General features: G+C 50.7%; 1 protein-coding gene across 1 annotated transcript; it reads left to right on the top strand.

The window, feature by feature from the left end:
- Positions 1–11,710: 11,710 nt before the first annotated feature.
- On the top strand, positions 11,711–23,917 carry CD8B (CD8 subunit beta; the record flags this gene model as incomplete). The annotated part of the gene is made up of 5 exons (XM_079792219.1): positions 11,711–11,756; positions 15,238–15,591; positions 19,493–19,582; positions 22,315–22,404; positions 23,877–23,917. 5 exons carry the CDS (start codon positions 11,711–11,713, stop codon positions 23,915–23,917), a joined length of 621 nt encoding a protein of 206 aa, XP_079648345.1.
- Between the last annotated feature and the right edge of the window lie 316 nt (positions 23,918–24,233).

Raw genomic sequence — 24,233 nt, 5'->3', positions numbered from 1 at the left:
CAACATGAGGAACTGTATTAAAGGGTCTCGGCATTAGAAAGGTTGAGAACCACTGCTCTAGAGGGTGGAATCAAAGAAATTGATTTTGCAATTGCTGTTGTAATTTTTAAAAAATTAGCACAAACACGTATTTGTTTTGATTAAATGGTAAGACTGATAAAAACAATGAAGGAAAATGGAGACAATTTCTCAGAATAGACCACCAGTAACACATTAAATGCTTCTGGCCCTCATCCCAGCGTCCTAATAAGAATATTAATAGCCAATAGTTACTGGCCAGTTGCTTGGTGCCCAGCACTGTTCCAAGCCCTGCATTTGTAATCTCTCTTTTAGTCCTCACACCTGTAAGGTTGGTATCACTATCAGAGTGGTTAAAGGAAGTTTTGAACCTCCTCTGCCTGGGTTCAAATCTTGGCTCTTCAATGTTGTGACCTTAAGTGTATTATTTAGACTCTGTAACTCAGTTTCCTCGTTTGTAAAACAAGTAATAATAAGTCCAGATTTTAACACAATAAATGGCATCTTCCTCTGTTCTTTCACCCCAGTCATGATATATATATATATATATATATATATATATATATATATATATATATATATATATTAGCGTTCCCGTTGCAGGAAAAATCCTGCAATAGGGTTTCCTGCTGCACTCTACCCTGCCCCGCCTGCTCTCCTCCCTTGTCCCCCGCCCCGCCTTCTCCGCCAACCTGCCTGCTTTTCTCCCTTTTCCGCCAGCCTGCCCGCTCTCCTTCCTTTGCCACCGGCCCCGCCTCCGCTCCTCCCTTCTCCCCCGGCCCCACCTGCTCTCCTTCCTTCTCCCCCGGCCCCGCCTCCGCTCCTCCCTTCTCCTCCCCCCGGCTTGCTTGCTTCTCCGCAGCTTTGCTCCCTTCTGCAGCTCTTGGCTTCTTTCTACGCCATCTTTGTTGGGGTAATTTGCATATTCATCCTGATTGGTTGGTGGGCATGGCTTGGTGTAGCAAATGTGCGGTCAATTTGCATATTTGTCTATTATTAGGTAGGATGTGTGTGTACATATACACACACACACACACACACACAGTGATGTATATAGCGTGTATACAAACACACATAACGTGTGTGTGTATGTGGGAGAATGCCGGTGACCCCTATTTCTTTCTTGGCACATAAGCACAGGGACCAGCCAGTTCTGTTTTTATAGAATTTATGAGGGATTCTTAGTTTAAATTAGTTGCTTGACATTCTATTTTTGTTTTCTTAAAATGACTTGAGTTTCTTATTTTTATTTATTTTGTTAAAAATATGTTTTTACTGATTTTTTAAAAAGAGAGGAAGGGAAAGGAATAGAGAGATAGAAACGTCGATGAGAGAGAGACATGGATCCGCTGCCTCCTGCGTGCTTCCCACTGGGGATCGAGCCGGCAACCTGGGCATGTGCCCTGACCAGGGATCAAACCAGGGATTTCTTGGTTCATGGGTTGATGCTCAACCACTGAGTCACAGAAGCTGAGCTCTCATTTTTATTACACAAGTAATAGTATTTATGGCAACAACAACAACAACAAAAATCACAAAGTATAATTAAGAAAAACTAAAATTATCCATAATCCCCAAACCCTAGGGATGACCACTGATAAATCTGATACACTTATTTATATATAGGTCCTAAATTTACAGTGTTTTAAGACTCGTTTTCTTAGTCCGTTTATTTTATTATTTTCAGTCTGTGTCAAAAATATACATTTTCAGCATCAATGTCTACATGGTATTTACATATATGAACATAGTATAATCTCCACTAGAGATTTGAGAACCTGACCTTTTCATGGCAAATACATTCATAGCAAAATAAAACATTTAACAGAAAGAGTTTCCTTCATCTTCCCCAACAGAGATTCATCCATAGTCCACAGAATGGAAAACTCTGCGACTTACGACGCTTTTCAGCGTGAACTGGAAGACTATATCAGGAAGCAGAGAGCCAGAGGGTTACAGCCAGAGATCCGCTTTAGGAAAGTGACAGTGGGCTCTGCGTACGGAGAGAGGGACGGCACTGCGCCCGAACCCCCATTGCTGGAGCCGAGCCTCCCCTGCAGGAGCTCCCACGGGTTCCCGGGTCCCTACAAAAGGCTGAGGACAGCGGGCAGCCCGTTACCCCGATGGTCCAACATCCATCGCTCCGCACCCCGCCCGGAATCTCTAATCCACGGTCAGGAAAATCACTATTTCTTCAAAAACCCGTGGCTTCCAAGCCCACCTGTGCGAGGCAGGACTGCTGGCCCCCACGCAGCACGAGGCAGAGATGCTGCCGGCCGCCTCCGGGAGGGCCGCCCGCGCGTGCATCAGGCCGGCGATCAGGACCGAGGCCGGGGGAGAAGGTCCAGGGAGGAGGGAGGCGACCTCGGCCAGGAGCAGCCAGCAAAGCGGCGGCAGAAGAAGCGGGGTGCGGAGGGAGAGGCCTGCAGAGAGAAGGGGAGAAGGCCGGAGGCAGAGCCAGGGAGCGAAGAAAAGCGAGAACGTGGGAAGAGCGACGGAGAGCAGGGCGCCCCCAGCGAGGGAAGCCGGTCCCGCAGGGAGAAGCAGCCCCCGGGCAAGGGGAGCTCGCAGGAGAGGGGCCTGTGGGACCTGTGGGATGAAGCGATCCTCGGCAGCTGCTGCTGATAGGACATCAGTAACGTTATTCCGATATTAAATGATGGGGATGCGTTGGGAAGGCTGGATTAAATGACACTGAAGCCACCAAGAAAACAAATTTAGATTCCCAACTCAGACTCTGTGTAAATGCAAAACCCAGGTGGTTCCCGGGTCCGGGTGAGGCCACGCGCCCCTGGGTCCGGGGGAAGCTAGGTCCGGGTGAGGCCACGCGCCCCTGGGTCCGGGGGAAGCTAGGTCCGGGTGAGGCCACGGGCCCCTGGGTCTGGGAGATGCTAGATCCTGGGTCCGGGTGAGGCCGTGTGCCCCTGGATCCGGGTGAGGCTGGGTCCCGGGTCCGGGTGAGGCTGTGTGCCCCTGGATCCGGGTGAGGCCACGCGACCCTGGGTCTGGGAGAGGCCATGCGCCCCTGGGTCCGGGTGAGGCCACGCGCCCCTGGGTCCGGGTGAGGCCACGCACCCCTGGGTCCGAGAGAAGCTAGATCCCGGGTCCGGGCGAGGCCGTGTGCCCCTGGATCTGGGTGAGGCTGGGTCCCGGGCCCGGAAGAGGCCACGCGCCCCTGGGTCCGGGTGAGGCCATGCGCCCCTGAGACTGGGTGAAGCTGGATCCTGGGTCTGGGCGAGGCCATGTGCCCCTGGATCCGGGTGAGGCTGGGTCCCGGGTCCGGGGGAAGCCGCACGCACCTGGGTCCAGGTGAGGCCACGCACCCCCTGGGTCCGGGTGAGGCCACGTGCCCCTGGGTCCGGATGAAGCCGTGCCCCTGGGTCCGGCCGAAACCCAACCAGAGGGAATCGAACCTGCATTGCCACCATTTGTCCACCATCCAGAGTGGAGGGGTCAGTGCCGACATGTACACATAAGGAACTGGTGGACATTGATATTGGGTCTCAAAAGAACTGTTGGTCCAGAAAGAAACTCACTACAGACTGATTCATTTGCCTGTCAGCATAACTATTATTGCTCGTCTCACATTCAGTTCTTATAAGTATATCTCTAGTGACACATGATTTCGCTCATCTAGGGGAAATGATGAACAACATAGACTGATGAACAAGAACAGAACCAGAAACAAGGAGGCATCGATCGGACTATCGGGCCTCAGAGGGAGGATAGGGGAGGGTGGGGGAAGGGGGGAGAGATCAACCAAAGGACTTGTGTGCATGCATATGAGCCTAACCAATGGTTAAGTTCAACAGGGGGTTGGGGCATCCGTGGGGAGGGGTGCGGGATGGGAATGGAGGGATGCGGACAAATATGTGACACCTTAATCAATAAAGAAATTAAAAAAACAAAAAAACCCAGGTGCTTTAAAGATATAAATGTAAACACTAAAATGTAGAACTAGTAGAGGAAAGTAGGGTTTTTGATGGTTGTTTTCCTTGTTGTTATTTTGTGTTGTTAATCCTCACCCAAGGATATTTTTCCATTGATTTTTTTAAAGAGAGTGGAAGGCAGGGAGAGACAGAGAGAGAAACATCCAAGTGAGAGAGACACATCAATTGGTGGCCTCCCGCATACACCCCTACTGGGCCAGGTATGGAACCTGAAACCCCAGTACTTGCCCTTGACTGGGAATGGAACCCAAGACCCTTGGGGTACACAGGCCTATGTTCTAACCACTGAGTCACCCACCGGCCAGGACTAGACTAACTTTTCAAAATGTACATTTAGCCCCATCCCATTTGGCTTAGTGGATAGTGTGTGGGCCTGCAGACCAAAGGGTCCCGGGTTCGATTCCAGTCAAGGGCACCTACATTGGTTGCAGGCTCCTCCCTGGTTGGGCCCTGGTCAGGGCTTGTGCAGGAGGCAACCAGTCGATATGTTTCTCTCTCTGTCTTTCTCTCTCTCTTCCACTCTCCCTAAAAAAATCAATGGAAAAATATCCTTGGGTGAGGAGTAACAACAACAAGAAAGGTGTACATTTATTTCTTTTTTTAAATATAATTTTTTTTTTGGGGGGGGGAGAGAGAGAAATACCCCCTACTAGGGAATCTAGGCCGAAACCTGAGTATGTGCCCTCACCTGGAATCCAATGACGATCTCTTGGTTCCTGGGTTGACACTCAACCGCTGAGCCACACCAGCTGGGCAGTGTTTATTTTAAATGTTCTACTACATGAGACTATTTATTAGCTTTTCAATAAGGAAAAGGAAATGTTTTTAAAGGCAAGCTACATATTGGGGCAATATTTGCAACACTCTATATTAGAATCTCTTGTGCCAGTTATCAAATTATTGTCTCTTACCTGCAAACCACTTCTTTTTTAAAAAAAATATATTTTATTGATTTTTTTACAGAGAGGAAGGGAGAGGGATAGAGAGTTAGAAACATCAATCAGCTGCCTCCTGCACATCTCCTACTGGGAATGTGCTCACAAACCAAGGTACATGCCCTGGACTGGAATCAAACGCTGGGACCCTTCAGTCCGCAGGCCAATGCTCCATCCACTGAGCCAAACCGGTGAGGGCTGCAAGCCACTTCTTGCTCAGTTTTGTGAAATTGGACCCTGGCTTACCTCCTTTGCCAGTTGGCTTGATGTTGGTCTGCCAGTAGAGGGCGCTGGAGGGACATTTTAAACTGGGAGCAGGAGGCGGGAACTGCTTTTCCCACAGTTGCCAGTTTTCTGGGGCGGCAAGCCAGTGCCTCTGTGTGTGTGTGAGATCCAGCTGCCTCCCACGGCCTCTGACAAGTTTCTTTGTCAGTGGTGGGCTGTGTCACCTGTGGCATCCACGTTCTCTGCAGCGGTCTGAATCCGCCATGTGGGGAGCCCCCTTCCAACTTTCTGTCCCTTTTATGTTCACCCTCTATCAAAGGTCACGGGTGGGCAAAAAGCAGCCTGCAGGCCAAATATCTCTGCCCTTCATCTAAGAATGGTTTACACATGTGAACCATTCTTAGATGAACTAAGCAAAATGTTATCCCAACAAAATGGATCCCATTCTGCTTAATAAAGAACCCTATTCCAAAGATTATACTCAATTATTCTATTTTTAATTTTATCAATACAAAAGTGAACATTTGTTTTCTGTGTTGTTACATAATTACTTACGTAATATATTTGGTTGTGCCTGGTACTACACGAAGTCTAAAATATTTGCTACCTGGTCCTTTACAGAAAAAGCTTGCTGATCCCTGCCTTAGAGTCTTCTTGTACCCCCTTTTGGTAGTTAACCACCTTTTATTAGTTACACATTCTTTATCTTTACTTTTCTCTGTTTAAGTTACTGGTATGGCTTGTCTGCTGATTTGGCCCTGACTGTTATAGCCCTAATAGACAAAATTTCTGCCAATTAATAAAAATAAATAAATAAACATCCCAAGAGGAAAATAGACATTTACCTATTTGTTTAGGTAACACATTTAATTCCAGTTATTGTTCTAGGCCCTAAGTTAAAGTCAAGAATGAAATACAAATGAGATACAAGAAGGAAAGGAAGATGTAAGTGAGGCTTTACTGATATATAAAATGGACCTGGGTCGTGAGGAGTGAGGTACCACACCTAAACACAGGTCTGGAAGGACTCTGAGAGTCCTGCAGGTTGTGGGAGTTCATTGCTTGTTGTTTGGTGTCACCCCACAGTTGTAGGACATCTGGCATCCTTAGTTCTCGTCTACTAAATGCCAATAGCTCCCCCTCACTATCCAAACATGGAGACAATCAACATAGGCCCCCATAAATCTACAAAATATGCCCCCTCCCACTGTTTCCTGTTCCCCCTGAGAATGCCTGGCTTCATCTCAGAGTTCAAGTAAACAAACAGTTGAAAAATAAGTCCTGCCCTCGCCGGTTTGGCTCAGTGGATAGAGCATCGGCCTGCAGACTGAAGAGTCCCAGGTTCAATTCCAGCTAAGGGCACATGCCTAGGTTGCAGGCTTGATCCCCAGTAGGGGCCGTGCAGGAGGCAGCCCACCAATGATTCTCTCATCATTGATGTTTCTATCTCTCTAAACCCTCTCCTTTCTTCTCTGAAATCAATAAAAACATATTTTTAATTAAGTCCTGCTTCCTTTGTCCCTGTAGAAAGTCCACTGAGATAAGCAAGGCTGGTATCTTATCTCCATTTATCAAATGAGAAAATCGAGACCCCGGTACTGGAAGATCCAAGTAAGGTATTGATTCAGCTAAGATCCTTTGAGACCTGACCCACTGCTCTTCCCAACCACCTTCGTACAAGATCAACACAGAAAATCACTTTCGTTTCCATACACTAGCAATGAACACGCTAACAAGGAAATTGAGAAAACAATTCCATTTACAACAGCATCGAAAATAATAAAATGCCAAAGAATAAATTTAACCAAGAAAGTGAGAAACTTGTAAGTTGAACACCAAAAAACAGTGCTGAAGGAATTAAAGAGGACTTGAATAAATGGAAAGACATTCTGTGTTCAAGGATTAAAAAACTTAGTATTGTTAAGATGTCAATACTACCCAAAGCAATCTACAAATTCAGTGCAATCCCTATCAAAATTCCAACAACATTTTCTGCAGAAATGGAAAAGCTGATTCTCAAATTCATATGAAAATATAAGGGGTCCCAGGTAGTTAAAACAGTATTTCTTTTGGTAATCCTCACCTGAGAACATTTTTTCATTGACTTCTAGAGAAAGTGGAAGGGAGGGGGAGAGACACAGAGAGAGAAACATGAATTGGTTGCCTCTTGCATGCACCCCAACTGGGGCTGGGATGGAGCCTGCAACCGAGGTACGTGTCCTTCACAGGGATCAAACTGGGGACCCTTCAGTCCTTAGGCCAATGCTCTATCCACTGAGCCAAACCAGCTAGGGCAAAATAATATTTTAAAAAGAGGAACAAAGTTGGATAACTCACACTTTCTGATTTTAAAACTTACTACAAAGCTACTTGTATTAGCATTCAACAGAGAAACAGAACTAATAGGAAACACTTATAAGAGATTTATTGTAAGGTGTTGGCTCATGCAATTATGGAGACTGAAAAGTCCCATGAACTGCTATCTGCAAGCTGGATACCAAGAAAAGCTGGTAGTGTCTTTCGAAGACCTCAGAGCCAGAGGGCCAATGATGTCAATTCCAGTACAAGTCTAGAGGTGTGAGTACCAGGAGTGTGGAGGGCAAGAGAAGATCGATGTCTCAGATCAGGCCCGCAGGTAGAGGGAGGGCAAGTCCGACTTGCCACTGCCTTTTTGTTCTGTTCAGGCCCTCGGAGGATTGGATAATACCCACATTGGAGAGGGCCATCTGCTTTACTCAGTCCACAAATTCAAATGCTACTTTCTTTCAGAAACAATTTCATAGCCATACCAAGTGAAGTTGACATAAAATTGATTATCACACTAATAAAAAACAGTGTGCTGCTAGCATTAAAATAGACATGTAGATTAATGGAATAGAATTGAGTGTCTAGACATAAGCCCATGCAGGTATGATCAATTGATTTTCAACTAGAGTGCCAAGACAATTCAATGGGGGAAGAATAATATCTTCAACAAATGAGGCCAGGACTTGATATCCACATGCAAAAGAATGAAACTTCATACCATATATGAAAATGAACCCCAAACGGATCAACAACCGAAATATGAGAATTAAAACTATAAAACTCTTAGAAGAAAACATCAGGGTAAATCTTCATGACTTTGAATTTTGCAATGGATTCTAAGATATAACATCAAGAGCATACACAACAAAAGAAAATAGATAAATTGGACTTCATCAAAATTTTAAAAAATTGTGCATTAAATGACATTATCAACAAAATGAAAAGACAACCAACAGCATAGGAGAAAATATTTGAAAAGCATATATCTGAGAAGGATCTAGTATTCAGAATATAGAAAGAGGTCTTATAACTCAACAATAAAAAGACAACCCAATTTTTAAAATGGATAAAGGATTTGAATGGGCATACAAAGAAGAAATACAAATAGCCAACAAGTACATGAAAGGATGTTTAACATCATTAGTCGTTAGGGAAATGCAAATCAAAACCACAATGAGGTATCACTTTATAACTACTAAAATGAATATAGATGTGCATGTATACATGTATACATATATACACACATATGCATATATACACACATATGCATATATGTGTGTGTGTGTGTGTGTATTTGTGTGTGCATGAGTGTGTGTAACAAGTGTTGTTGAGGATGTGGGGAAATTGAAACTCTTAAACATTGTCAATGAAAATGTAAAATGATGCAGCTGCTATGAAAAACAGTTGGACGACTCTTCCAACTGTTAAACAAAAAGTAAAAACAATAGATGAATGGATAAACAAAATGTTGAATATACATACAACAGAATATTACTCAGCTATATAAAAGAACCAAGTACTCATACATGCTACAACATGGATGAACCTCAAAAATATTATACTGAGTAAAATAATGGAACTCTAAAAAATGTTTTAAATAATATTTTCACTCAAAGGGGGAGAGACTACGTAGTTTTCATAAATAAACCAACTTACTAAGTATACTCATTTTACTTAAGGCTGATGATTTTTTAAATTAATTTCATATAAAAACCAAATAAATTTGTGGAAATAAATTTTTAGGTGGGACAAATATTTAAAAAGAGTAATAAACCAGGCAGAAAAGGCCACATATTGTATGATTCCTTCTATATGAAATGTCTAGAATAGGTAAATCCATGGAAACAAAATGAAAATTATGTGACCAAGATTTGGGGAGAGGATTAGGGGGCAATACAAGGTGACTGTGTAATGGGCACAGGGATTTCCTTGTGGAGATGAAATATTTTGGAAATAGATGTGGTGGTTGTATGACATTGTGCATGTGCTAAATACCATTGAATTGTACACTTTAAAATGGTTAACTGTATACAGATGATGTATTACAGAATTGTACATCTGAAGCTTATATAATTGTATTTACCAATGTCATCCCAATAAATTCAACAACAAAATAAAAATAGAATAAAATGGTTAATTTTGTGTTATGTAAATACTAGAGGCCCAGTGCATGATTTAATCATGCACCTGGTGCACCAGCGGGCTGTCCGCCGGTGCCCCAGGCCTTCCGAAAGCCTCCGGCTGCTGCGGAGGCTTTCGAAAGGCCTTGCGCCGGAGCAGACAGGCGGCCAGGTCCCCCGCTTTGGCCTTTGATCGCGGGGGACCTGTCCGGCTGTCCGCCGGTGCCCCAGGCCTTCCGAAAGCCTCCGGCTGCTGCGGAGGCTTTCGAAAGGCCTTGCGCCGGAGCAGAGAGCCGGCCAGGTCCCCCGCTTTGGCCTTTGATCGCGGGGGACCTGTCCGGCTGTCCGCCGGTGCCCCAGGCCTTCCGAAAGCCTCCGGCGCTGCGGAGGCTTTCGAAAGGCCTTGCGCCGGAGCAGAGAGCCGGCCAGGTCCCCCGCTTTGGCCTTTGATCGCGGGGGACCTGTCCGGCTGGCTGTCCGCCGGCGACCCAGGCCTTCCGAAAGCCTCCGGCGCTGCGGAGGCTTTCGAAAGGCCTTGCGCCAGAGCAGACAGGCGGCCAGGTCCCCCGCTTTGGCCTTTGATCGCGGGGGACCTGTCCGGCTGTCCGCTGGTGCCCCAGGCCTTCTGAAAGCCTCAGGCAGCCATGGTACAGACGCTGAGCTCCCGGCGCCAGTGGCGCCGCGAGCTCAGCGTCCTGCTGGCCCAATCAGCTACCCCGGCCACCCTGAGTCCCGCCCCCTGCGCCTCCTGCTGGCCCAATCGTGGGCGTAGCGGAGTGATGGTAATTTACATATTACCATTTTATTATGTAGGATCATTTCAATTAAAAAAAAAATGGCTCTCTCATAGGTGGACTCCCAGGGCGGTCTGCCCTGTGTATGCTCAGGCCTCGGCCCCTGGGTCCAAGGCAAATGTCCAGGGAGATGCTGGCCTCGGCTGGGCTATAGGATCAGCCCCACACTGAGGGCATAAAGCTCATTCTCCCTTAGTGACCTTGAACTCCGCGCCTGGCTCAGCAGTGCCTGTCACCAGCAGGGGACAAAGGAGCTGGCAGGATGGGATGGGAAGGGGATTGGCTTTGGACGCTGACGCTGACAGTGTCCCTGTCACACATATGCCTGCTTTAGACCTCCCGTGGCACCATCCCCTCTTAGATAAACTCCAAGCTGTTAGGGTGACCCACAGGGCCTGCGTGAATAGTCCTGGTTGATCTTGTGGCCTCCCACAGTCCTCCCCAGGCTCCATCACCCAGTAATCCTCCTTGGAACACCTTCCCCCCCTGCCCAATCCCCTTCCTCTGTGTAACTCCCATTTGAACAGGAAGACTCCCTGACAAATGTCCCTGATGGGCTGATGACACACTGGCAGACAGCTGCCGGGCATGCACGGAGCAGGAGAGCACGCCACACACACACACACACACACACACACACACACACACACACACAGCTTCAATGTCAGCATCTTTGTCCATCTGCTAATCTCCCACTTTAGTGCTATTTTTAACAGTAATTGTACCTGTGGGAACCATAGGGGAGCCCCAGAATCTCAGCTCATCATGGCTCTGAAGGGCAGGGTTGGGGCCCCTCTGGAAGCCCGGCTTACCTTCCTCAAGCATCACAGTGTGTGGCACAGTTAGTGAACTTGCCTTTGTCCCCCACAAGTGTGCGCCCTTGAGGGCGGGGCCTGGGTCTTGGTCACTCCAGTCCCGCTGAGCAGAGGGCACCCAGGAGGCTCACAATAGCTCCTCAAAAAGAAAAGAAGGGACTGAGTTAGGGTTCTGCTCCACCGCTCACTCCTGGAGGACCTTGAACACCCCGAGCTCTCCGAGCCTCAGTTGCCTTAACTGTCACGTGGAGTCATGGAGGTGACCACACACGTGCAAGGGCTCGACCCGGGACAGTGGTATCACCCCCTTACCTGAGAGCAGGGGGTCCTAGTGTGCTTTTTGAAAAGGGAGTGAAGACCTTTGAAATGCGGAGAGGATGAGGGTGGAGACCTTGCCATCCTCACACCAGACTCTCACCAGGTCCCGCCTCCTCCCTGCAGCCGCCCCCCCTCCCCTGCCCCGCCCGCTGCTCGCCTCCACCTCTTGCACCCACCCCAGGACAGTCTCCGCAGGGCCCCGCGGGGACCAGGTGTCTAGGAGCCAAGATGTGGCTTTGGCTCTGGCTGTTCCTCCTCGCAGCACAGCTGGCAGGTAAGGTGGGGAGACTGGGGGCACCGGGCCTGGGAGCGGGGGAGGGGTGTCTGCGCTGGTCCCAGCAAAGCCTGAGCCGGGGAGTTGAGGAAGGCTGACCTGGTAGGTGCAGAGTCCCGAGTCCCGGCTGTGGGACACCCAGGGGCAGCTCGGCTGGCACCATCCCTGAGGGTTGAAAGGAAAGTCCTCCTCCGGGAGCTCTTCTCCCAGGGACCTGGGGAGCCCCAGGGCGGAGCCACCTCTACCCAAAAGCCTGGAGCTAGGAGAAGGGGAGACAGGAAGAGGGGAGGAAGAGAAGGAGGAAGAGGGGGAAAGGAAGGACGGAGATAGGAAGGAAGAAGAGGGAAAGAGTAAGGATGTCCAGAGAGGAAGGGGAAATGCCCTTGTTCAGGGACAAGGCGGTGATGTGATCCCAGGAGGTGCCAGAGGCCCAGGCCTGGTTTGGGTGTCCCACACTTGGCCCAGGTTCTGTAGACACATCTTTATTACTTCCGGGCAAGTTTATGTAGTACAACCTGCCAAATAGCAGGCTGTTGCCAGTTCTCCGGCAGGTGTGGCCGGGTATTTTCCTGGGCCCCTGTTCCCTATAGTCCCTGGGCTGGGTGTGCAGTGTGACTCCAGCACCCGGCAGTATTAGGGTTGGGAACCCGGACGTGGATGGAGGGGGGAGTCTCCACTGTCCCTTTGGCTCAGCCCAGTCACACTACCTTTTAGAAAAAGCCCCTCCGCCCCCCAAACTGCCCACTAACCTGTGGCCGATCTGCTGCCTTGCCCCAAAGCCCAAAGCCGGACATCCCTCCAGGGGTGACAAGGCCTGCCCGCCCGGCTCTGGCCCAGTGAGCTCAACAGCGTCTGAGGTAGAAGCCGATCCAGGCCATTCTAAGCTACTGCGTTATTGCCCATCGTTTTAGAAGCAGCAGGTTCCTCTGAGAACGGGTTACTGAGAGGAAGAAAAGAACCAATGAGACCACACGTGTGGCAAGGCCTGGCTACGTGTCCGGCACACAGGTTAGGGGTTCGGCCATGGCTGGATGGTCAGCCCCAGGGGCTGAAAAGCAAGTGGTCACCAGAGAGAGACCAGGGTGTGTCTCAACCAGGAAGTCTGCATGTCTGCGCGCAGGAGGGGGAAGGGACACGAACAGCCTGGCACCCCTTCTGACCTCTGTGTCCCTGAGGAGTCACTTCTGGTCTTTCTTGGAAGGTCTTTGAGTCTGTGTAGTTGTGGTCCCACTATGTGCACACGAGCACATGACCACGATCCTGGAACCGCAGGTTTTCTCAGTTCAGTGAGTGTCAAAAAACTCAGGTTCTGGAGTTGCAGACCAGGGTTTGAATCTGAACCCACCACCTACAGGCTGTGTGACCTTGAACATGTCTTTACGCTTTCTGAGCCTCCGTTTCCTCGTGTATAAAATGGCTGGGAAACAGGATTTGGCGAGGATTAAATGAGATCATTCCTGCACTGTGCTTGGCACAGTTCGGTAAATATTGGCATTTTTTATTCTTATCTCCCCCAAAAAGTCAGCGACCCAGAACGGGACAGAACCTCTACTCTGCTGACAAGGCAGGAGGGTATTTGGGGAGAAAAGCAAAGACCCAGCCTCCGCTCAAGCCCCAGGTGCCATCATGTCGTTCTTGATGCAAGCAGAAACTCAGAGCAGCCTGTGAGTGGAGTCAAAGAGTTTACGTGCATTTCGACAGCATTAGGAAAGGCTATGGGGCCATGGAGCCCGAGAACAAGTATAGGTAGGATTGTGAATATGGGCCACCACCTCATAAGCCAGCTCCTCTTGGACGTGCACACACACACACACACACCATTCTCTGGCCTCTTCTGCTCACCCAGGCCTGTGCCTCAATGCTTCTGGGACTCTGCCCACTCTCCCTCCACCCAACAGCTGAAATGGAAGGCTCACTAAATCAGATCCAGTTTGCTGGACTTCACTGCAAAAGACCCACTCTAACCCTCCTCGCTAAAATTTCACTTGCTGCCAGTGACAACCCCTGGACACGTGGACAGTGATTTACCATGTACAGTACTTTACAGTTTGCTTTCTGGGACACTTGAACTCTCAGAGGCAGTCAAATCAATGGCCTTACGCCGCGCTCTATTTATTTATATATATTTACTTATTTATTTATTTTTAATGTTTTTATTGATTTTTAAAGAGAGAGACAGAAACATCAATGAGAGGGAGACATCAATTGGCTGCCTCCTGCACGTCCCCCACTGGGCATTGAGCCAGCAGCCGGCCAAGTGCCCTGACCAGGAATCGAACCATGATCTCTCGGTTCCTGGGTCAATGCTCAACCACCAAGCCACACAGGCCGGGCAAGCCGTCCTCTTTTTAAAGAGAAGAGACAGGCTCCATGTCTTGCCTGAGGTCCCACCACTGGTGCGGGGCGGAGGCTGGGTTCAGGGCCAGGGCTGTGAGTTCTGCTCCAGTTTTCCGTGAAGAGTCCCCTGCTTACAGTGCTTCCTGTCTGCGATTAAAGTGAACTCCCAGCCCTGCTTCTGGGGTCTGTCCTTCCACTCAGGAAGGGGATCCAGGGAGCTATCGATGGCTGGGTTGGGGAGTGATGATCATTAGCCCCCCATGGAGGAGTGAGTGCCACTGCTGGTTGTCATCCATGTCCAGACGCTGCGGCTGGCCCTCTCAGGCTGGCCAGCCCCGCCCTGCGCTCCGCCTGTGATTCTGAGCGCCTCTCCCAGCTTGCCTGGGTCTCCTTCTGCTACTTGGAGCCTGTTGAAGGTCTAATACAGTGAGTTGCAGCAGGGCAAGGTGAAAGAGAACACACGTGTGACTTTGAATCTTGGAGTTTTTCTGTTGTTTTTTTTAATCCTCACCAGAGGATATATTGAGAGAGAGAGAGAGAGAGAGAGAGAGAGAGAGAGAGAGAGAGAGAGAGAGAGAGGTGAGAGAAAAACATCAATTGATCAGTTGCCTCCTGTATGTACCCGGACTGGGGATCAAACCTGCAACCTAGGTATGTGCCTTGACTGGGAATTGAACCGGCAACCTATTGTAGCATGGGACGACACTCCAACCAAATGAGCCACCTGGCCAGGGCAAATCTTTGAGTTTGAATCCCAGGTCACTTACTAGCTGTCAGCAGGGTTTTGAACAAGTAACTTCATGCCATGGTTTCCTCATCTGTGTAATGGAGATAAAAATCCCGAAGTAAGTTTGAGGCTCGATTGAGATAATTATGCAAAGAGCCAGGTTTATAAGCTCGCAGTCAGCAAATGGCAGCTCTCCCCTGCCCCCTTTGTAAAGCTGGACAGAGTGAACACCCGCCTTGCAGATGGTCTCCTAGGGGGTGGGGTGTCCGAGCTCCTGAGTCCAGGAACCACCGGCTAATTTACAACCGCCTCCAGATTCTGCAACTGGGCCGGTTCTTCCACGGCTTTTCCTTAGATACTCGATTCGGGGTGACTCTGAGGCCAGGAAAATGAGCTGATGGGCTCTGCTTCTTACAGCTCTCCACGGCAGCTCTGCACTCCAGCAGACCCCTGGGGAGAAGGTGGCTCAGACCAACACAGTGGTGAGCCTAGCCTGTGAAGCCAAAACCTCCCAAAGCACGCGCATCTACTGGCTGAGACAGCGCCAGCCCCCAAGCACGGACAATCACTATGAGTTCCTGGCCGTCGGGGATCCTACGAAAACTGTGTATGGCAAGGATGTGGAGCAGAAGAGGATAAATGTGAGTCAGGTGGCAACCAAGTCCGTTCTCACTCTCGGAAGTGTGCAGCCTGCAGACAGCGGTGTCTACTTCTGCATGACCATCGGGACCCCCGAGCTGACCTTCGGCAAGGGAACTCAGCTGACTGTGGGTAAGACCCTGGCTCAGTGTTGTCAACAGCATTGAGTGCCTACTGTGTGCCAGGCATGGGGGCCGCCCCACTCAGCAAGCCCAGCTCTACGGGAGGGATGATGGCCCTGAGCAATCGCGCTACAGCTAATAGTAACAGAAAATATATTCTGAGACTGACCCAGGGTCAAGCACAGGTGAATGTTTATATCGTTATCTCGCTTGATGCTGCCAGACATCCTAGGAGGTTGGTACTATTACGATTCCCATTGAAAATGGGATGCTTAGAAGCATCGCTGCTTCCTATGAGGACAGAGCGACGCTGTCCTTCAGCCACACCAGGCCCTCTGCGGCTGTGGCTGGAGCAGGCTGAGTCCCAGGCCTAACCATGGCCTCGGAACCTCCCTCCAGTGTGCACACAGGCAGGGGAGGGGCGGGTGCCCTCGCATTCTGTATGTGGGCCTCTGGCTCAAACCCACACCCAGAGATGCAGGGAATGAGGAAACTGGACCCCAAGCTCAGCTGCAAATTCTGCTGCAAATCCACTGTGTGCCTTCGGGCGGGTGGCTCCACTCCCCTCGATGGGCCTCAGTTTTCTCATCTGTGTCATGGGGTTGCTATGGCCTCCACGAACGACCCCCTCCAGCTTCCAGTCCTTAGACGCTGCAGTCCTCATGAGTTAAGTCAGCACATCCAGTAGAAATATACTGTGAGCCACAGATGTAATTTTAAAATTTCTGATAGCCACGCTTAAAAAAGGTAAAAAGAAACACATGAAATGAATTTAAATGATGTTTTATTTAACCCGATTTATGAACAATATCACTTCAAAATGCAATCCATATAAAATTGACTTAAATGTTTTATTTATTTTTTAATATATTTTTATTGATTTCAGAGAGGAAGGGAGAGGGAGAGAGAAAGATAGGAACATCAACGATGAGAGAGAATCACTGATCGGCTGCCTCCTGCATGATCACCACCACCTGGGCATGTGCCCTTGACCGGAATCGAACCCGGGACCCTTCAGTTCGCAGGCTGACTCTCTATCCACTGAGCCGAGCCAGCTAGGGCAAGACTGAAATATTTTATCTTCCCCTTCCCTGCTAAGCATTCAGCGTGTGTTTTACACGCAGAGCCCATCTCGGGTCAGACTGGCCGTGTGCATGTGGCAGGCGGCTGTCCTATCGCAGTGACGATTAAAGCCACCAGAGGTGCCCAGGAATCAGGGCAGAAATTCTCCCAGGCCCATGCCTGACTGAAGCCCCTCCTCAGGTTAGCCCGTGCCAGAGCCAACCCCTGAAAGGCTCCCACTGTCCTTCTTCCACAGGGGGCCACTGAGAGTAACAAGGGGGGCCCCAGGGATTCGACCACTCAGCACGGGCTGAGCAGGGACAGCGGGGGACGGCAGCGCAGTGAGGAAGGCAGAAAACAGAGCGATGCCCCCGTGGCATCTCGCCAGCCGCGGGCCTTGGATCAGGAGGTGGGAGGCGGTGAGGTCTCTGGGCAGCAGCTGAGCATGCCTTGGGGGCCGCTAACTGATTCCTGTATTGAAAATCGGCTTTGGGGGGGCTGGGGGTTTCGGTTTGGTTTATTGTTATTGCCTCTGTAAGACACATCTTTCCATGCATGCGATGTGAGGGGCTGAGAAAGGTGGATGGTGAAACAGCACAAGTGGCTTTCAGAAGCTCCCCACCGCCACCCACGCACTCTTGTTTTCGACGTTTCCAAAGCCCCCCCCCCCCACATCCCCCCTCCGCAACCACTCACCACCCGGCTCCCAGGGATAGCGGGGCTTCCCTGGAAGCAGGTACCATAGCATCTCCCCGGGGCAGGGGGGCCAGAGCCGAGCCCACCCTCCCGCCAGAAAGTCAGGGGGCTTTGAAGGAGGAAGTGGGGATGGGGGGGGGGGTAGAGAAAGGATTCGGGCCCCTTACACGCACCATGGGGTCAAAGGCCTGTCCCTTTCAAAGAGGAGAAAAGGGGGAGATTGAACTGGGCAGGGGCTGGCGGATCAGGAGGAATTAAGGGGACCTGTTCTGGACAAGAAGTTAAAGTGGACAAGCCTGTCCACAAACCCCCACCAGACCCAGAGCACCGGCCGGGCCGGCCAAGGCGCTGAGTCCTGCAGGGCCGCCCCCGGCAGGCTCGCCACCGGCCGCTGAGCGCCCTCTGCGCCTCCTGGGTGTGAAGTAAGGGGAATGGGCATGCCAGGGCCGTGAGGATGAGGGCATAGCAAAGCGTGGTGACCCTCGCAGGGGCCAGCCCCTCGCACGCTCCCGGGGCACTAGAGCCAATGGGGTTGTTCCTGCCACACTAGTGTCCCCCGCAGGCTGGTGACCAGGGCCTCGGGTCAACCTGGTGAGCTTCACTTCTTTGTGCACAAACATTTGCACAGGGTGGCGCAGCGAGGGCCTGGAAAGGGAGCCTGTGGACTCAGCTCCCGGCTCTGCTGTGTACTGTCTCGGACGTGGGGCGAGTGGCTTCAGCTCTCTGCGCCTGGGCTTCCCCGGGGGTAAGATGGGGACAATTGTGCCCATCCCCAAAGCTGTGGGGTTCAGTGAGCTCAAGCTGCAGTGCTGGGCGCTGCCACTCGCTCGCGGGAGAGCTTGGCAAGTGTTCATTCTATTTAGCTGGCGCTTCTCGAAAGTTCCTGGAGCAGGCAGGGCACATCCTCTCCACCTCCCCGCGGAGGCACAGGGTCGGGAGGGTCCGAAGGGCCCACTTTTATATGCAAGAAGCCAGCCCCAAAGTGACCGATTTGTTGGCTGCCACCCCGTCCCCTTGACCAGAGTTTAAGTTCATGGGTCGCCCCCTTCCCTCTCCTCTCGTTTCATAGAAAATCGTTTCAGCGAAATGTCTTTCCTCATCTCACAGAGACCAAGGCTGGATGCGGTGGCACCCAGTGCTCACGCCGCCATTCCTCGGCGCCTCAGTGCCTCGGTGGCTCCCTCTGCTCGTGTACTTGTCCTATTCTATCCCCACACTTGAGTGTGTGACACTGAATTAGAACAAAAACGGAGGAGTGACCCACCCGGGAGACAGGAGAGAGGTTTGGGGTCCAGCCCAGCACTTTCCACTGAGGGCCCCGGAGGCCGGTCCTCCCCTTAATTTCGTTGGTGCTGCCTTTGAAATGAAAGGTTGAGACTAAAGATCCCTTTGGCCCAGCTGGCGTGGCTCAAGGGTTGAGTGTCCGCCTACGAACCAGGAGGTCACAGTTCAGTTCCCGATCAGGGCACATGCCTGGTTGTGGGCTAGATCCCCATTATGGGGTATATAGGAGGCAGCGATCAATGATTCTCTCTCATCAGTGATGTTTCTATCTCGCTCTCCCTTCCTCTCTGGGAGTATGTGATTATTAAAGACACGTGAGAAGGAAAGGAACCCCCAACAAATTCCACCTGCATGCAGATACTGCAAGGTCCCCCACTTAGGGACCAGCAGGGCTCGGGGACTCCGGCTTCGGCTCAAGTGGAGCCAGGGCTCCAGCCGGGCAGAGCCGCGTCTAGTGCACACTCAGCTGGACACCCGGCCCCTTTAATTCTCACAACAACCCCAAGCAGGAGGTGGAGACCACCTTTATTTCAGCAGATGGGACACTGAAGCACAGAAGAGCGATCGACTTGCCCCGGGTTACACAGGTTGATCAGGGGTTCTGGGTTCTGTACGGGTCTGTGTAGCTCCAGAGCCCCCCTCTCTCCAGGACACCGAGCTGACCCCTGTCACAAGGCCCACAGATAGGTCTGAGAGTTGGGGGAGCATTCAAATGCTTTATTGTTCTGTGACCCTCAAGCTCTGTAGCAGCCCAGGGAATGGTCACAAGGACTTCAGTACCGGAGGTAAGAGGTGCAGTGTTAGGTCTTGCCTCTCAATCCACCTGCTGCTCACCTGGCTAAGGTCTGGGTCTTGCTTGCTTTCTATAGTTGATGTCCTTCCCACCACTGCCAAGCCCACCACCAAGTCCACCCCTAAGAAGATAAGGTGCCGGCCCCCAAGCCCGGTGACTCGGACGGGTGAGTTCCCCCATCCCCCTGGACTCTCAGAAGCACAGCATTGTCACTCACCGCTTTCTTTCCTTCCTTCCTTTCTCCCTTCCTTCCTTCCTTCCTTCCTTCCTTCCTTCCTTCCTTCCTTCCTTCCTCCCTCCCTCCCTTCCTCCCTTCTCCCTCCCTCCCTTCATTCTCTCCCTGCCTTTCTTCTCTCCCTCCCTCCCTCCCTCCTTCCCTCCCTCCCTCCCTCCCTCTCTCCCTCCCTCCCTTCCTTCCTTCTCTCCACAGAGAAAAGCCCTTCCCAAGCCCACAGTCTTGGCCTGTCTCCCTGGCCCTGCGCTGGGTCAGGAGGGAAGCTGTGTCCTCCAGGAGCTCACAGTCTGGTGGGGACTCACTCACCAGTCGTCACAGGACAGAATTTAATGGAAGGCATGTCCACTCAAAACTTGCACACAAATTTCCCCAGCAGCACTATTCATACTAGCCCAGAAGGGTAAACAACTCAAATGCCCACCATGATGTGGATTTACGCAATGTGGACTAGCCATACAATGGAATAGTATCTATAATAATAAAAGCATAATATGCTAATTAGATTGGACGTTCTTCCGGACAACCTTCTGGATGAAGCTGGGGCTGCAAGGGCCGAGGTGGCCTTCATGGCAGGCAGGGCTGAGGCAGAGGCTGCGGGGGCTGAGCCCCTTGCATGAATTTCGTGCATCGGGCCTCTAGTTTGGTCATAATCAAGAATTAAGTACTGATACACACAACAACATGGATGAATCTTAAAAAGGTTATGCAGTGGAAGTAGCTAGTTACAAAAGACCATATATTATATGATCTCATTGATATGAAAAGTCCAGAATGTGACATTCCATGGAGACAGAAAGTAGACTAGTGGGTGCCTGAGGCTGGGCGACTGGGGGAGGGCTGGGGAGGGACTGCCAATAGGTACAGGATTTCCTTTTGGGGGGATAAAAATGTCCTAAAATTAGATTGTGGTCATGGTTGCACATTTCTGTGAATTTACCCCCCAAAAAAATGAAATTATACACATGAAACAGGTGAACTTTATAATATGTGAATTATATGTCAATAAAGGTGTTAGCTAACAAATAAAAACCCCACCCAAAGGAACAGAACGTTAAACTTTCCCACTTTTGATGCCTAGCTTCGGACCAACCACACCGAATGTGCTTGATATGTTTGTTAATGAGCGAACAAGCTCGCCACTCTGTCCTGTGAGCACCAGACACCAAAACTGGAGCACACACATGCACACATGCACGTGTACATACAATCTGCGCGCACACACACACACACACACACACACACACACTTTTCTTGAACTCATAAGCCAAATGTGTTTCTGGAAAAATACTGATCTCTGTTCCCCAAAAGTTAATGGTGACAAACGGAAAATGCCATCTGCTCCAACCCAGAGAGCAAACCACAGCAGCCACCCCAGTGGCCTCGTGCTGCTGGGGGTGCTTTGCCTTAAATGCATGTAAAGTCCCAGGAGCCTGGGAGAGGCCCCTAACAGGATCTGGGGGGTGGGAGGGGGGAGCTGTCCTGTTAGGTCACAGTAAGAAGAGCATCAGAAAACCCCAAGCAACATGGCACCACCAGTACCCCACAAACACACGCCACACCACAGTGACAGAAAGACACAAGCCCAGGCATCAGAGCCTTCAGCTGGGCTTAAATTCTAGAAGAAACATGCTTTGTTCATCCTTGTGTCAGGACTGCTGAATGATAGCGAATTCAGTGAGACTTTTATAAATAATGGACGAAAGGTCTTCAGGTGTCTTGCATCAGTTCTAATATTAATCCTCAGTAAATCCTGGGCAAAGTGCAAATCCAACATCAGCAGGTTCTTTAGAACAAACAGGTGGCCACGTGGAGTGGAGGGTGTGGGTGGTAGGTGGTGGCTGCATTTGGGGGGGAGGGGACGCCTTGGAGCAGTGTACCTAGCGGTAAGTCAGCCAGGACTCGATTGGAATCCCTGCCCACCACTGCCTGTACTGGGTGACCTCTCTGAACCTCCGTTTCCTCACCTGTGAAATGGGGATGTTTAGCTGGCTAAAGTGAAGGAGGAGTAAATGAGATACTATTCACAAGGCATTTCGCTTGGCAGGGCACCCAAGACAGGCCTCAAGGCTTATCTATAATAATAAAAGCATAATATGCTAATTAGACCGGAGGAAGCCGTGGTGGTGGTGGGGGCCGAGCCCCTTGCACAAATTTCGTGCATTGGGCCTCTAGTATCATGAATAAAAGCCTCGTGGCCCCCATGGTGGGACCGGCTTCCTAAGTCTTAGGGCTATCCTTTGAGAGACACTGGGAGGGCCTGGGGTCCATTTCTAAGCTGCTGCCTCAGGTGAAGTGTGGGGAGATCAGACCTCGGGAGACCCCGGTGCGGGAGGAAGCCGGGCTGCCTGTCCTGTCGCTGAGGTGGCTCTGGCTGCTGGCTCCCTGCCCACTGGCTTTGCACCACGGCAGTGGGAGCACCAGCTTTCCCTGGAGTCACGTTTGGGGAGATGGCTGTGGCCCATTGGGTTGTGACAAACCCTCAGGAAGGCAAATTAAAACATAATTACATATAAAATTATCTCAATGTGGTTTAAGTGCCTAGGGAAAAAGTCTAGAAGAAAATATACAGACAGTGGTATTCTCTGGCCGGCGGACTTTTACCGTAGTTAATTTTCCCTCTTTGTGTTTGTGTGTCTCAAATGTTCAATATGTGCATCTCCCAGGCCCGCCTTGTGGCCCCCTGACCCTCGGCCTGCTGGTGACGGGCGCCGTGATTCTGCTGGTGTCCCTGGGTGTGGCCATTTACCAGTACTGTAAGTTGTCCCCTCTTGGGCCGTCATGGCCAGCCCTTTGTGCGTTGGAGGTGTGCTTGAGGGGTCTTCCTTCTCTAGGGGAGCAAAGCAGATGTGAGCCCGAGGTAGCTCCACAGGTGATTCTGGGCCTGACCAAGCGGAGGGTTCAGAGACCACCTGTCTCTGGAGTCAGAACTCCCTGGGTTTGGATCCAACCCGGCCACTCCCTGACTTAGTGGCCTTGGGTGCGTGCCCTGGCCTCTCTGAGCCACCCAGAGGCATGCAAGGGCAATGCTCCCTCCCTGCCAGGGAGCTTGCTGTTGGTGAAGTGCTGCCCACCGTGCCCAGCTGGGTATGTGCTTAGTGAGCGGGAGTGCCTGTGGGCAGTGGGGATGGAAGCACACAGAAGAGACTGAAGTGGGGTTTGGGTTATGTTCCAGAAGCTAGAAATCCTGCCCGTCTGTGAGGCTGAAGGGGAACTCAGAGATGGCTGCTGCTCTCGGACATTCTGAGATAGAATCATCTCCTATGCCCCTCCCCGCCCCCACCGCTGCAGGGGAGGCCGCACAGCTGCCATGGAGCCCAGAGCCCCAGCCCAGCTGTGCCACCTGGAGCACGTCACTCACCCTCTTTGGGTTCTATAAAATGGGAGGGCGGCCTGCAGGCGTACGGGCTAGAGTGGTGGCTCTGTTATAGGTCACGGACTCCTTTGAGCATGTGATGACAATTTCCCTGGAGGAATGTGTCCTGGGCACGTTTGTGCGCACATTTGCCACCCACAAAGGGATACATTCACCCAGTTCTAAGAACTCCATTGAAGTTCAGTGGTTGCAAACTTGTTTTAAATCTTTCTTTTCTTTTCTTTTTCTTTTTTTCCCCATCACCAAGCAAACTTTTTTGATCAAGGACCTCATTGGTAAAAAATTTAAAAAATAATAAACACTAACTTTAGTTAACTGTAGTTATTTATTTAACACATCGTGTGTGTTATTAAATGTGGTTCTAAAGTAATACAGGATAAGGTAAACTTGTAAATAGTCTTGGTCATGTTTCCTTCCTTCATCCCAATGGGAAACCTTGCATGTCTCCCAAATACACATGCTCTCGTTCAAGACCACCTGTCTGTACAGCCCCTCATTCTGACCTGCTGTGAAGGGCAAAGAGGCATGTTTAAGGATGCACAAAGGAGCTGAATTTGAATTCTGGTTTGCCACTTACTAGCTGCGTGACTTTGGGCAAGTGACTCAATAACAGACTGCTCCGTGCCTCAGTTTCCTCGTAGGCAAATGGAGATGATAAGAGTACTACCCGACTCCCAGGTTTACTGTGAGCACAAAGGGGTTAAAACACATGCACCTGAAGCAGAGCCTGGCCCCAGGGCAGGGTCTGAGGTGTGAGCTGTCCTCCTCACCCCTCTTGCTCTCGGGGCTGGGTGTCAGTGGCCACAGTCCCCACAGTCCCTGCTGACTGATGTTGTTGGTTTCTTCCCGTAGGCCAGCGGAGGAGAGCCCGGATTCGCTTCATGAAGCAGTAAGTGGTGGGGCTTGGAAAAGTGCCCAGGACGGGCCCTGGGTGTGGTCCTGGCCTCCTCGGCCCCTGCTGCTGCTCACAGCCTCTCGTGCAAGGAGCCAAAGCCAGGCGCCACCTTCGCAAAATCACAGGGTGTATAAATCCAGGGGTGATAGAGCTCCGGAAACTTAAACCAACAACAAACAAGAGTGCTGATGAGTTGTTAAGTGTATTTCAAGTGCGGTAAGACGCAGCTCTCAGGCCTCCTGATGGTAACAAGCAGCTTTTGCACGCAAGGAACAGGGCAGGCTATCCCAAACTCCTTCCCACCCACCAACGTA

The sequence above is a fragment of the Cnephaeus nilssonii genome (assembly GCF_951640355.1).
Source record: "Cnephaeus nilssonii genome assembly, chromosome: 15".
Taxonomy (NCBI): Eukaryota; Metazoa; Chordata; class Mammalia; order Chiroptera; family Vespertilionidae; genus Cnephaeus; species Cnephaeus nilssonii.
The sequence above is the reverse complement of the archived record's forward strand: the minus strand, read 5'-3'. Positions and strand labels throughout refer to the sequence as shown.